Source organism: Cervus canadensis, chromosome 26 (genome assembly GCF_019320065.1).
Source record: "Cervus canadensis isolate Bull #8, Minnesota chromosome 26, ASM1932006v1, whole genome shotgun sequence".
Taxonomy (NCBI): Eukaryota; Metazoa; Chordata; class Mammalia; order Artiodactyla; family Cervidae; genus Cervus; species Cervus canadensis.
In genome coordinates, this window is record NC_057411.1 from 31,349,717 (window position 1) to 31,365,653 (window position 15,937).

General features: G+C 39.7%; 1 protein-coding gene across 1 annotated transcript in view; it reads right to left on the reverse strand.

Moving 5' to 3' along the window:
• The window catches only part of ANTXR2 (ANTXR cell adhesion molecule 2), a 166,476-nt gene that overhangs the window by 136,094 nt on the left and 14,445 nt on the right, over nt 1-15,937 (reverse strand). The window contains exons 4-7 of the mRNA XM_043448471.1: nt 7,876-7,957; nt 7,057-7,164; nt 6,860-6,928; nt 5,410-5,490 (exon numbers count right to left, since the gene is read on the reverse strand). Of these exons, the coding sequence (XP_043304406.1) occupies nt 5,410-5,490; nt 6,860-6,928; nt 7,057-7,164; nt 7,876-7,957 (340 nt within the window). The remainder of the gene's footprint in view (nt 1-5,409; nt 5,491-6,859; nt 6,929-7,056; nt 7,165-7,875; nt 7,958-15,937) is intronic.

The window sequence follows — 15,937 nt, forward strand, 5'->3', positions numbered from 1 at the left end:
AGGTAAGAATACTGGAGTGGGTTGCCATTTCCTCCTCCAAGGGATCTTCCCTACCCAGGGATTGAACCCACATCTCTCATGCCTCCTGCTTAGCTTTGTGTAAAACATTCCACAGTAGAGTGTAATCCATTAGTTTGGTAAACCATAAAGAACAGACAGAAATTCTCTTCTCTCTGCTCTATCCCCTGAAATAGATACACTATATTTGTTTTAAATACCATATACAATTTTTAAAGATAAGATGATATTCTAAATATAAAGGGTAATTCAAATTTGAGGCCGATATACAGCTTTTGTGTATCACCAGAGGTGGTGCAGTCTCTGCCTTGAAGAGAGAAAAAGTACTTGAATTGCTTTAAATTTCTACAAAATGGACATAAATCCTAAGTTACCATCATGATGATAAAAATCTCAACTATTAGTGTGAGCAATTTTGATTGCAATGCTCTGTGTCCACGTGCCTCCTCTGCCAAGTCACCACCAAGGTTTCCCCAGAGGTTGACTTCCCTGAGGATCACTTACTCCTCCTTTTGTGACTAAATAGCTGAAGTTTAACTATAATGAAATAATAACTATACCCATCAGCTCCCTCCAGATGAAACATAAAAGGCTTCATTCATGATTGGTGGCTAAAATAACCCAAATTTTTCTAACTTCAAGCTAAGTCTTTTAACTTTGTTGTTGTTCAGTTACTAAGTCATGTCCGACTCTTTGCAACCCGATGGACTGTAACACACCAGGCTCCTCTGTCTTCCACTGTCTCCCAGAGTTTGCTCAAATTCATGTCCACTGAGTTGGTGATGTTATCTAACCATCTCATCTTCTGCCATCCTCTTCTCCTTTTGCCTTTGATCTTTCTCAGTATTTTCGGTATTTTCCAATGAGTTGGCTCTTCCCATCAGGTGGCCAAAGTACTGGAGCTTCAGCTTCAGCATCAGTCTTTCCAATGAATATTCAGGGTTGATATCCTTTAGAACTGAGTGGTTTGATCTTCTTGCAGTCCAAGGGACTCTCAAGAGTCTTCTCTAGCACCACTATTTGAAAGCATCAATTCTTCAGTGCTCAGCCTTCTTTATGGTCCAACTCTCACATCCATACATGATTACTGGAAAAACCATAGCTTTAACCATATGCACCTTTGTCAGCAAATTGATGTCTGCTTTTTAATATGCTGTCTAGGTTTGTCAAATCTTTCCATGCAAGGAGCAAGCATCTTCTAATTTCATGGCTGCAGTCATTGTCCATTGTGATTCTAGAACCCAAGAAAATAAAACCTGTCATTGCTTCCACTTTTTCCCCTTCTATTTGCCATGAAGCAATGGGACCAGGGGGTTTTCCAGGTGGTACTAGTTGTAAAAGAACCCAACTGTCAATGCAGAAGACCTAAGAGGCACAGGTTCGATCCCTGGGTCAGGAAGATCTCTTGGAGAAGGAAATGGCAGCCCACTCCAGTATTGTTGCCTGGAAAATCCCATGGACAGAGGAGCCTGGCAGGCTACACTCCACAGGGTCACAAAGAGTCAGACAAGACTAAAGCAACTTAGCACGCACGCACCTGCACACACGGTGGGACCAGATGTCACAATCTTAGTATTCTGAAACTCTTCGCTGAGTTTCAAGCCAACTTTTTCACTCTTCTCTTTCAACCTCATCAGGAGCCTCTTTAATTGCTCTTTACTTTCTGCCACTAGAGTGGTATCATCTGCATATCTGAGGTTGTTAATATTTCTCTCAGCAATCTGGATTCCAGCTTGTGATTCATCCAGCCCAACATTAAGCAAAATGGACTCTGCATATAAGTTAAATAAGCAGGGTGACAATATACAGCCTTGACATACTCTTTTCCCAATTTGGAACCGGTCCTTTGTTCCATTTCTGTTCCTAACTGTTGCTTCTTGAGTCGCATACAGGTTTCTCAGAAGACAGGTAAGGTTGTCTGGTACTCCCATCTCTTTAAGAATTTTCCACAGTTTGTTGCAATCCACACAGTCAAAGGCTTCAGTGTACTCAATGAAGCAGAAGCAGATGTTTTTCTGGAATTCCCTTGCTTTCTCCATGATCCAACAAATGTTGGCAATTTGATCTCTGGTTCCTCTGCCTTTACTAAACTCAGCTTTTATATCAGAAAGTTCTTGGTTCACAAACTGTTGAAGCCTAGCTTGAGGGATTTTGAGCATCACCTTGATGACATGTGAAATGAGCACAACTGGATGGTAATCTGATCATTCTTTGGCATTGTCCTTCTTTGGGATTGGAAGAAAAACTGATCTTTTCCAGTCTTGTGGCCACTGCTGAGTTTTCCTAATTTGCTGACCTATTGAGTGCCACATTTTAACAGCATCATCTTTTAGAACGTGAAATAGCTCAGTCAGAATTCCATCACCTCCACTAGCTTTGTTCATAGTAATGTTTCCTAAAGCCCACCTGACTTCACACTCCAGGATGTCTGGCTCTAGGTGAGTGAGACCTTCTGGGTCCTGAAGACCTTTCTTGTACATAGTTCTGTGTATTCTTGCCATCTCTTCTTAATCTCTTCTGCTTCTGTTAGGTCCTTACCATTTCTGTCCTTTATCATGTCCATCCTTATATGAAATATTCCCTTGATATCTCCAATTCTCTTGAAGAGATCTCTAGTCTTTCCCATTCTATTGTTTTCCTCTATTTCTTTGCATTCTTCATTCAAGAAGGCCTTCTTATCTCTCCTTTCTATTCTCTGGAACTCTGTATTCAGTTAGGTATACCTTTCCCTTTCTCCTTTGCCTTTCACTTCTCTTCTTTCTTCAGCAATTTGTAAAGTCTCCCCAGACAACCACAATGCCTTCTTACATTTCTTTGCTTTGTTTTCTCTTGGATTTGGCTCAGTCTCCTGTACAATGCTATGAACCTCCGTCCATAGCTTTTCAGGCACTCTATCTACCAGATGTAATCCTTTGAATCTATCTGTCACTTGCACTAGATAATCATAGGGATTTGATTTAGGTCATATCTGAATGGCCTAAAGGTTTTCCCTACCTTCTTTGATTTAAGCCTGAATTTTTCAATAAGGAGCTCAGGATCTGAGCCACAGTCAGATCCAGGTTTGTTTTTGCTGACTATATAAAACTTCTCATCTTTGACTGCAAAGAACATAATCATGGCAACTGACTCCAGTATTCCTGGCTGGAGAACCCCATTCTAAAGTTTCCTTAATACAAATTTTAAAAATGAAACTGAATAATTAAATAACAACAACTTTATCTCCCCCAATAATCAACAACTAAATTTCCTGAAGGAGAAATCTGTAGTCATAACCCACAAAAAGAGAGTTTTCAGATGCCAATTAATCACCAGGAGAATTTTGAATTAATCCTCTGATGATAGAAAATAATTCCAAAGGGGCTAAACCCACAGAGGTCTTCTCTCCTTCACAGTATAATTATAAAAATAACTGAAAATTCCCAAGTATAATAAAATTCTATTTAAAATACAATACACTTTTTTTCACTTGCTTCCCTGGTAGCTAAGTTGGTAAAGAATCCGCCTGCAATGCAGGAGACACCGGTTCGATCCTGGGTCAGGAAGTTCCCCTGCAGAAGGGAGTGGAGGTACACACTCCAATATTCTTGGGCTCCCCTCGTGGATCAGACGGTAAAGAATCTGCCTGCAATGCAGGAGATGAGGGTTCCATCCCTGAGTTGGGAAGATCCCCTGGAGAAGGTTATGGCAACCCACTCCAGTATTCTTGCCTGGAGAATTCCCATGGCAGAGGAGCCTGGCAGGCTACAGTCCATGGGGTCACAAAGAATCAGACACGACTGAGCGACTAACCACAGCACAGCACACTTTTTTTACAGGGTCAAACTATCCTCCCTTTTGCATTGTCAATACATTATCCTGTATTTTAAAACAAATCACAGTTGTGCAATATGTATCTTGAATCCATCTCTAAAAATATTTACTAATTTTACATTGAAATTTTTTCCTGAAACGAAATACATATGTAAAACTCCTAAATGGAGTTCCTAAATGGAACTCTGTTCCATTCTGCACTTAGGTTTGGCCTGTCCACTGGCCATTCGTATATGTGATAGAAATAAATTGCATGTTTTCCCTGAAAAGCCCCATTTATCATGAGGGAAAAAAGCCTACATGCTACCAAAAACAAATTAAAAAAAAAAAAAATCTCACCCTATGTTTCTGAAAAAAACATGATCTTTAAAAAGAAATTTTAAATGCCAAAACCAAATGTCAGAAAAAAAACAGATTTTTTTTTCCCTTCAATAAATATCCAAAGATTAAAGGAAAAGCTTTGGCTTAGAGAATATATATATTATTCACTTCCATTTTAGGATGTTGTTTACCAAAATATCATAAATACTTAATAGCAACTGTTCCTAGTGCTTCTAGCAAAAGGCAGTAAAACGAAACATAAACCTCAGCTGTGAAAGCCCAGGAGTTTTGCTTTGCATTTCATCACTCCACTTCCCCGTCCCCTGTTTAGGATGGCCCGGATTCTAACAATCACCAGAGACAGCTCAACTGAATTCCAAACAGAAATATTATGAGCTCCAGTGAAACTATTAATCATTAAAATGGAAAGAACAACAACCGCAGTCAAATACTCTGCCACCGGTTCGAGTTGCCTGACTGAAAGCTAAGAAATACCCATATTTGGAACAGGAAGCAATCACACATTCCAATTCAAATTTTTATTTTGTACTTCTATAAAGCCTATAAAACTTTCAAGATAGCGACTCGGTGAGGAACTCCATGCTCAAAGGTCGCTCTGAGACTGGTGATGACAATCTTAAACTTGAAATCACAAACCCAGGCTCACAGTGCTCAATTTGTAAGAGTTAATTCCAAATCTCACTTACAAACAAAATCCAGATCTCTAGAATTTCCCTGCAGGTAAAATACTCAACAAATTTCCTTCTTAAATTCTCTCTTCAAGATAACAAGATTACTTCCTATAGTTTAAAATATATCTAAGAGGTGTCCCTTATATGTGGAATCTAAAAAGAAATCACACAAATGAACTTATAAAACAGAAAGAGACTCATAGATTCAGAGGATCTGTGATTTAGAGAAACTTATGGGGACAACTTTTTGCCAGAGAAAAGAATGAGAAGGGATGGTAAAGAAGGTTGGGATTGATATCTATACACTGCTATATTTAAAACGGATAACCAGTGAGGACCTACTGTATGTATAACACAGCTCAGTGTTATGTGGCAGCCTGGATGAGAGGGGAGATTGAGGGAGAATGGATACATGTATATATATGGCTGAGTCCCTTCAGTGTTCACCTGAAACTATCATAATACTGTGAATCAGCTACATCCCCAAACAAAATAAATTTTAAAAAGTCTTTTAATTTAAAATATGTCTAAAATGATGAGCCTTTCCTACCCCCAAAGAAATACTCACAGAATTAATTATTCCTTTAAGAGCTTGAAATCCACCTTTGACAGGGAAAACTTGCTCCTTGGAATCAGCGATTCTTTCGAGCTTTAAAAAAGGAGAAAAAGTTCACTGAGAGGTGACTGAGACATACAACCTTTTATACTCTTCCTTACTTGTTAGTTACATTCATCTGAAAACTTACACCAGAGGATTAATTCCTTGTCAGGAACTGACTGGAGTAACTGGTGTACTCTAAACGCATCACAACAAAATGAACTAAGATCAGGCACAGCCCCTTTACAACTGGCCTTAAGTTGCAATTTCAAAACAGCGCAGAGCTCTACTAGCTGTAAATGTTATGAGACACAGAAACTTCACTCACACTCAACCAGACATTTAAATGTAAAAACATTTTGTGAGTGGGAAAAAAAAATTTAATACATAAACCCTGTAAACTTCATGAAAAAAACATTTTTTTAAGGAAATTCTTTAAAGATTTTTCCAACAGACTTCCCAAATCCTAAGCTCCTACAAGTCAAGTTTTCAATCAAACCAAAACATCTAAACAAGACTTGTCATGATAACCTTGTCAGCTGATTAAAGAGGAGCATGCATATTATTTTATTAATGTTCAAGAAAAACAGAGTTTTGTCTTCAGTTTAGTTAGGTAATGAAACCTATCAAAATCAGACATTACTAACACAGAGTTCGAGACAGGGGGCCATTTTTACAGAAAATCTTCAACAATTAATTGGGTTTCCGTGGTTGCTCAGATGATAAAGAATTCTGCTGCAATTCAGGGGACCCAGGTTTGATCCCTGGATTTGGGAAGATCCCCCTAGAGAACAGAATGGCAACCCAATTCAATATTCTTGCCTGAAGAATTCCATGGATAGAGGAATCTGGCAGGCTACGGTCCACAGGTTTGCAAAGAGTCAGACCCCACGAGTAACTAACACTCTGCTTCTCAGGGGGCACTAGTGGTAAAGAACCCACCTGTCAATGCAGAAGACATAATAAGAGACACAGGTTTGGGTCAGGAAGATCCCCTGGAGGAGGGCATGGCAACCCACTCCAGTATTCTTGCCTGGAGAATCCCATGGACAGAGGAGCCTGGCAGGCTTTAGTCCACAGGGCTACAAAGAATCAGACCCAACTGAAACAACTTAGCATGCATGAAAGTGTTGGTCATTCAGTCATGTCTGACTCTTTGTGACCCTGTGGGCTGTGGCTTGCCAGGCTCTTCTGTCCATGGGATTCTCCAGGCAAGAATACTGGAGTGGGTAGCCATTTTCTTCTTCAGGGGATCTTCCCAACCCAGGAATCAAACCTGGGTCTCCCACATTCCTGGCAGATTCTTTACCATGGAGCCACCAAGGAAGCATGCATGCAAGTCGTTATTTAAAAATCTGATCAACTCTGCTTAAGACTATTACGTGATTTAGATTCAAGGCTGCAGATCTGCTGTACTTACTTGAGCTTGTTCAAAGTCAAGGACACCAACACAGTAAACTCTAGCCCCAAGTGACCTGGATATCTTTGCCTATTGAGAGAAAGAGAGAGGGACAGAGAGAGGGAGACAGGTGAATGATTCACACATCAGGCTACACATACAGAGACATACAGCAAAATACACTGGGGTGTAAAGAGCAGTTTCCGTTCAATACTCACCTCTTTCTCTGCATATGATGGCACCAGACCGTCCAACTTACCATCTGTCAGAGCAATTATGATACTGGAGGTTTTTAAGCCTCTTTCTTTCTCAATTTGCTCATTTGCCTGAAAATGAAGAAAAATTGTCCAACTCACAAGATAATCTTAACTTTTAACCAGCATGTTCCATCAAGCTGAATTTTAAGTCTGGCAAAATCAAACTGGCTTTTAAAACAGGGTAGGGCTTCCCTGACGGCTCAGGCAGTAAAGCGTCTGCCTGCAATGTGGGAGACCTGGGCTGGATCCCTGGGTTGGGAGGATCCCTTGGAGAAGGAAATAGCAACCCACTCCAGTACTCTTGCCTGGAAAATCCCATGGACAGAGGAGCCTGGTATGCTACAGACCATGGGGTCGCAAAGAGTCAGACATGACTGAACGACTTCACTTTCTTTCTTCTTTCTTTAAAACAGGGTATTTTATATTAACTACTTTAATTTGAAATATACATATATTCACATTATAGAGTAATTACTATTGGGTGTAAATGATAAAGGTTTTTAGCCTTGACTGACTATAACCACAGAGAAAATGTGGTTCTCTGAATATAGTCACAGAGAAAATGGAAAATTCCTTAAAAGGCAAACTGTCATCCAAACTTCTTTTATCACCATGGTAAATTCTATCAGTCTTATCCCTAGAACAACTAAAAGAATTTTTTTTTAAATTTTAAGGTAAACATGTAATGGCATCTTCCAGTTTTACTAGGGAGTTATAATTTATTTTATTACAGAGTAAGGAAACCTTCTTTCCCATACTTATAAGTATAAAAGAACTTACTAGCTTTAGTCCTTCATGGATGTATGTCTCTCCTACGGGACTAACACGTTTCAAATTGTCCAAGCCTTCACTGATTTTGCCTCTGAAAATAATACAGTATAAAATTAAACAAAATTAAAATGGGGAAAGATCACAATAAGCACTTTTCAAAAAATGTGGCAGTTTTGCAATTAAGGCAGTTTTGCCCTGGGTTTTGAAGGCAGATAACTCCTCATACTGTCATTTTAAGGACTATTTCATAATGTCTGTATTTTAAGCATAAAATCATTCACCAGAGCCTTGCCCACATATAAAAATAATTTATTTTAATTTTAAGGATTCTATTTTAATATTGTAGTAAAAATTATTATCAGACAAGTTCATCTCAGGAAGTTTCCAGAAAACACAACTTTCAAAGTATAATCCTAATCTTACTTCTTTGTAACTCAGTCACCTCCACCAACCCATGTTGATTGTCTCTTTTAATACTTGTTTTAAAATCTACCTATTCTGAACCTAACTAACTTCAGTACACTTTTTTTCCTAAGGTGCCCCAAATATATTCATGTTCAACTTTTACTGCAATGAACAATTCTGTATCTCAAAAATATTCTACTTTAAAATAATTTCACTGATTTAACATTTTCACTTAACTAGACGGGAAGCCTACACTGGGCTATCTCCATGTCTATTATTTATAATGTATCCCCCAACTTTGCACTAATTACTTATTATAATGCCTTTTACAAAGTAAGTGTTCAATAAATTTTTCAATCTACCCTAGGAAAAAAATTCATAGTTCCACAGATGATGGAGTAAATTACATAATTTATAAACTTGTTTTATCTAAATATTTATGTTTTAATATCTACAGAAACAACTTGAAACTGACTCAGTCTGAATGCAGATAAAAACCAAATATTTGGTGCTTCCCAGAAATGAGTGGCAGCGTGTCCTCAAGCATTAATGTTTGCTGCCAACAGAGAAATGAAAAAAGACAACTGAAATCCAAGTTTACACAAACAGCTTTTGCCTGGTAAAAATCGCCTTCTCCATTTAGTTCAGATTCTAATCATTACTTCTGAGGACTAGACAACACTAGCAGAAGACTCTAAGCAGAAAGAACTTGCCCAATGTGGGATTCAGAGTGGGAAGGTAGGTCTCTGCCTTGCTTATTTCGCTGAAAGAAGCAGAGCACTCTTGCCTGTATCCATACCAGCCACTGTGACATTCTAAGTTGCTCTGAACTGCTCATTACTTTTGCAGCTACAGAGTCATAAGAGCAAAAGTGTTCCTTGGCCACACCCAACAACATCAACATACATGAGCCCTGGCCTGTCACTTTCCAGAGTAACTACATACTCCGTCAGCCTCTCCTCTAACAAGTATCACTGGGACTTCCCAGGTGGCCCAGTGATAAAGAGTTCACCTTCAATGCAGGGGATGCTGGTCTGATCCCTGGGGAACTAAGATCCCACATGCCATGGGGCAACCAGGCCCATGCACCACAACTAAGACCTGATACAACCAAATAAATAAAAAGGTTTTTAAATTGAAAAAAAAAAAAATGTGTCACCAAATGGGAAATGGAAATCAAAACAAGATAGGGCCTTTGAGGGATCCCAAGTAACTAAAAATAAGTTAAATTTTCTCTATTAGTAAATGGTGAACTGAGAAAAAATCATGTAGTAGGTCAAAAACACAACTCATCCATTTATACTGTGACTTAGTGTTCTAAAGGAAAGCAATGGAGAAAATGTTTAATAATAAAAGAAGACAAAATGTGTATGTTATGAAGATCAGCTCAAATCAATATCAGATTCACTGAGCTTGGCTTTAACGTTGTCTTCAGCTACAACAAACAGTAATACCGAAACTACTTTGGAGTTTGTTGTGACTCTGTAGCCAAGGCGGCAGCTATCAAGACACTCAAAGTCCCCTATGAGCTCACAGGGCAGAAGTTTCTTTACCATCCCTGAGTAATCGATACACACTTCCTCTTTTCTGCTAACTACAGCTACTTCTGGCCCTGACTATCAGGAACTGCAGGGTAAAACTCTTCCTCATTCAGAAAATTCTGCTAAGCTCATATGGTTATCATATTGCTATCTCCTCTTTTCTAAGATCTTAACTTCTCTTTTCAGATGTTACTAATTTTCTGCAATGTTACTGTATTCTGTGTGACTTCAAATACTTTTTGGAAAGAGGCAGAATTTAAACAAATAAAATGGGATATGAAACCTCTGTTTGATTGCTGTTGCTATTGTTTTTTTTGTTGTTGTTGTTGGGCATCAGGGAACCAAAATCTATAATCAACTCTTTCTTCTTGACTTTATAATTATGTTGATTGAAAAGAGGGGGTGAGGCAGAGAGGTGGGGGGTGGCAGAGGCAAAAACATATTGACTCATTTTTTAATCTAAAAAATTAACACTCTCAGCTCTGTTAGTATCCTTCAAATTTCTCTGCTGAGTACGGAAAAGAAGAGATAAGAAGGGAAGAGGAAAGATAAGCAGACAAGAGAAGGGACGGGAAGGAAACAGCAACAACTGCGAGGCACTGTGCCACATCAGTGGCCTTTCTCCAGCCACAAAACATTTGGAACTGTGGAAGGTGTGCATGATGTCACAACTAAGGTGAAGATATATTTTATAAATAGTGGCATAATTAAATAGTTGGCAGAAAATTCTGACTTGCCCAACTAACACAATTTAGGCATAATTTTAAGTCCTTTCTACTTGTGACTAAAGATACACATTTATAAATGTATCTCTATACTTAACCTGAACTTTGTGCATTGCCTTAACTTTCCAGATTTCAAAGCTCTTTCCAGGTTTCAGTCAGTCAGTCTACACACATTGGCTGAGCACCCACACATGCGAACGCTGTGATCTTACATGGTGATATGAGAACAATTTACGCCTAGTCTACCTAGTCTACCCTCTCACCTATCTACAGGGGCAATGTCATTCTCCACCCTGGCTGGACACTGGGATCACCTAAAAGGCTTAAAAATATATATATCTTCTGGACACTAATGGAAAAAATTATAATTTACTTGATGTGTGCTGGGGTCAAGGTATTTCTTGGAAATTCTCCAGAGTGTTCTATAGTGTGGCCAAGAATTATGAAACTCTGATCCAATCTAATTTAAAAACCTTTCCATGTCGTTGGAAAGGGCTTCCCTGGTGGCTCAGTTGGTAAAGAATCTGCCTGCAATGCAGGAGACCCGGGTTCAATCCCTGGGTTGGGAAAATACCCTGGAGAAGGAAATGGCAACCCACTCTAGTAATCTTGCCTGGAGAATTCCATGGAATGTTGTTGGAATGCTCTTTTCCTTACCTATTTTGCTAGTCAGTTCTTCTACTGAAGGGGTTTTGAAAGTAACTAGAATAATCTTTTAAAACGTAGAAAGCAGTTTCTGGGATGTATGACTTATAACCAGAGAGACCATGGATTAATTCCAAGCCCAATCTCATTTTCTCAACTATAAAACAAAGAGGAAAATACCTGTACCACAGGGCCATTGTGAGGATTAAATGGCGCATAATAAGTACTGGGTTAGGGGACTTCTCTGGCTGTCCAGGGGCTAAGACTCCACACTTCCAATGCAGGGGGTGTGGGTTCAATCCCTGGTCAGGAAACTAAGATCACACAGGCCATGCAGCATGGCCAAGAAAAAAAAAAAAGTAGAGTTAGTTGTAGCTACTATGGTTATTGACACTGGTCATTCCTCTGTTCGTAGGATTTTGTTCACCCAGTTTACTTTCTTCTTGATTCTAAGGAGAGCTCACTCAGCAAACTGAGGGTTGAAAAAATTTGATAAAGACCCAAAAGGAGGAGGAAAAGGAGTAGAGGAAAGAAAGTTTTATGCTGAAGCTTTAGTGAGAACGAATGATATGGAAAGCTATAGAATGAGGTGGGAAGGCTCAGGTTTGGAGTAAATCAGAAACAAACTAAAACTTCGTTCTGCAACTAGTGTAAGCACTGGCAATTGTTTAATTTCCTGCAGCTCAGCTTCCATATCCATAAAATGTAAATAAGAATGGCTGCCCCAATGAAGTCTTCACTCACTCATTCCACAGACATTTATTAGGTGACTACTATCACTTTTATGAAAGTGTTAGTCGCTCAGTGACCCCATGGACTGAAGCCCACCAGGTTCCTCTGTCCATGGAATTCTCCAAGCAAGAACACTGCAGTGGGTAGGTAGCCATTCCCTTCTCCAGGGGATCTTCCTGACCCAGGGATCGAACCTGGGTCTCCCGCACTGCAGGCAGATTCTTTACCATCTGAGGCACCGGGAAGCCCATCATCTTTATCATATAATGTTATTATATTTGGCAGCTTTGAACATTCAGAAAGCTGTGGGGTCTGGACAGAAGAGCTATTAGAGGAGATAAGATCAGAGAAAGGAAGTGGCTAGTGCCCAAAACAAACCCTCTTCACTACAGCTTCTCCCCTACATTGCCATGTTGCTCTTCTAGAAAACCTACAATTTGTGGCAAGCTGAATGTGAGGTGACAGGTGGCACAACGGACAGGAGTCCAGACTGCTCCAGCCAGTTATCTATCACCGCATCCTTCCGTTGTTTCATGTTAAGCAAAAGTAACATCAACACTAACTCCACAGGGTGGCTGTGAAAAATCAAAGGAGTCGATGCACATAAAGAATTCAGTACAAAGTCAGTGTCACATAGACATTAGTTATTATTCTTTTATCACATGTGCCAGGAACTGAGCGGGGTCATCCGCCAGCCAGCCCTCGTTCTTTCATCATGCCACCCTGCATCATACCATGAGCGCGACCCAGAGGTCAAACATGGAGCGCTGGCCACCTTAATCCCCAGCTCTTAGACTCACCAGCCTTAGTAATTTTGTGACTTTGCTAAGCTGTGTCCTCTCTGAGCTTGCATTTCTACCCTCTGAAAATGGGAACATTGGCAGTACTTATACAGCAGAGTTGTTATAAAAATTAAAGGGACTATTACTTGTATTTTCAGGGCTTCCCTGATAGCTCAGTTGGCAAAGAATCCACCTGCAATGCAAGACACCCTGGTTCAACTCCTGGTTCGGGAAGATCCACTGGAGTAGGAATAGGCGACCCACTCCAGTATTCTTGGGCTTCTCCTGTGGTTCAGCTGGTAAAGAATCTACCTGCAATGCGGGAGACCTGGGTTCGATTCAGGGGTTGGGAAGATCCCCTGGGGAAGGGAAAGGTTACCCACTCCAGTATTCTGCCCTGGAGAGTTCCACGGACACAACTGAGCAACTTTCACTTATTACCTGTAAACAGTGAGTACACTGCATGGCACCTAAGTGTTCCATAATCAATACCAACTGTTTATATCAATTTTCTGTGCATGCGTGCTAAGTTACTTCAGCTGTGTCCGACTCTTTGCAACCCCATGGACTGCAGCCCACCAGGCTCCTCTATCCATGGGATTCTCCAGGCAAGCATACTGGAGTGGGTTGCCATGTCCTCCTCTAGGGGATCTTCTAGGGATCGAACCTGCGTCTCCTATGGCTCCAGCAGTGGATTCCTTACTGCTGAGCCACGAGGGAAGCCCAAGTGTTGGTTGCTCAGGAAGGTCACACTGCAGGGAGATGCTTTACGTCTGAGCCGCCAAAGAAGCCCATCAATTCACTGTACTGCCTCTTAACCATTGAGGGTAATGGAAATAGGAATTATCACCTTTGTTTTTCACAGTTTGGGAGCCTTATTTGAGAACTTCTCTTCACTAGTGCTCCTAAAACACATAGACTTTTTAAACTTTATATTAAGTTATACAAACTCCAACTCATATGCATGTATTCAGTATTGCTCTTGAATAGGTGAATACCAACAATCCCAAAATGTACTTCTATCACAGCACAATTTTAAACTATTTTAGGAAAATTATCATTTCTAACAAATAAAACTTCAATTCTCACATTTCTACCTTACATATTAATTCTTAAAACTTTGAGAGTTTGAATTGAGAAATACTATTCAAAGTCATGAAAGTAAAAGGAAATGTGCCCATCTATTCCAACCTAACTTAAGAAGGAAATAATGACAATATTAAGATAATACAAAAAGAAAGTATTAATGTGGTTAATAAACAGTTTTAATTCATACAAAAGAATAAGAGGAATGAGAGTGAGAGGCTAAAAATAAAAAATAAAAGTAAATAACACATCATTCAAAATTTGCTGACATGGGTTATGGGTTACAGCAGAATCTAAAGATTCATGCCAAAATTACCAATCTAATTTGCTATTTTGGTTACACACAAGGGTTTTTGTTTTTCTCTCTTAGCTGGCATGTTTATTTCTGAAAGAGATGCATCTTTGGAGTTTCATTATTACTTTCCATATAAACTATGGTACAGAATCTCTAAATATGACTTCTATCAATTTCTTCCCACTCTATATCCACCCATTCGCCCATCAAAAGTTGAAATTTATCCCCCATCCCCTTGAATCTGGCCCAGCCCTGTTACTACCTGGCACTAGAACAAGGCAGAAGTGATATTCTTAGACGTCCAACCCTTAAGAGAACTGGAGACGCTGCTTCCTTCATCTCATGGTACTTGCTCTTGGACCCAGTGATCATGCTGTGAGAAGCCCAGGCCACAAACAGAGGTCCCACGGAGGAGAATATATTATTCCAGTAAACAGCACTAGCTGTGCTCCACAACAGTAACCACCCTCTATGATTATAGCACCAGATAATATAGTGTGGGGCAGAGAAAGCTTCCTTTTGAGCCACGTGTCACAGAATTGAGAGAGCTAACAAAATCACTCCTTAAGCCACTAAATGTTGGGGTGGTTTTTCATGATCACCATGCCTGCTCCAGGACTAAGTCTAAATAAGGCACAGGACTTTTCCCTTTATGTACCCTTGGTAGCTAGCTGCCATACAAAAACTTTCACTACCCTGAAATCACCATGGTAGGACACTTAACCTAGCCATGAGTAGAAGTCATGTGTAGCAGAATGAAGACTCAGGTCAACAGTCCTGGCTGAGCCCCTAGACCACAGCCAGCACCAGCACGAACTTTCGAACCATGTGGGTGGGGGCATTTCAACTCTTCTAGCCATTCCAGCTTTCTAGCTGACGACAGGCAAAGCCTAAGAACTGCCCATTCAATGCACAATATCATCAGAAATGACCAGTTGTATTTACACCATTAATTTTGGAGTAGTTTATTATGCACCAATAGATAATCAAAATAAAAAGTTGTGACTAAAGTAAAAGCTAAATGACCTTGAAGAGATGGATAGTAAAGACTGGAAAGGCAGCGAGAAAATTGCTACTGAAGGCATTCCATTGGTTAAAGTGAGCCATAGGCCCAGCCCACATTTTTTAAATTATATATTTAAATAAAAGTACTTATATACACATATGTAAATACATGTGTATATATAAATATATAGTTAATATATAAACATGTGTTTACTTATATACATATATAAATATATAAAAACACTTCTATACACATATATTATACCTGTTACATATATAATCATATTTGTCTCAGTGGTAAATCTGCCTGTCATTGCAAGAGATGCCAGAGAATAGGGTTCAATTCCTGGGTTGGGAAGATCCCCTGGAGGAGGACACAGCAACCCACTCCAGTATTCTCACTTGGAAAAATCCTTGGACAGAGGAGCCTGCCACGCTACAGTCCATGGGGTCACAAAGAGTCAGACACAACTGAGTGTGTGCACTCACACACATGTATGCATATATATTATATGTATTCTGTGTTTTATTGGAGGTCACAAAAGAGAAATTTATCACAAAACCTAAAAGTCTCATACATCTATGCTACCAAATGCCAGTTTAGATAACTCTATAAGCGTAAGTGTTATAGGTATGGAGGCAGAGGAACCAGAGATCAAACTGCCAACATCTGCTGGATTATCGAAAAAGCAAGAGAGTTCCAAAAAACATCTACTTCTGCTTTATTAACTACACCGAAGCCTTTGACTGTGTGAACCACAACAAACTGTGGAAAATTCTTAAAGAGATGGGAATACCAGACCACCTGCCCTGCCTCCTGAGAAATCTGTATGCAGGTCAGGAAGCAACAGTTAG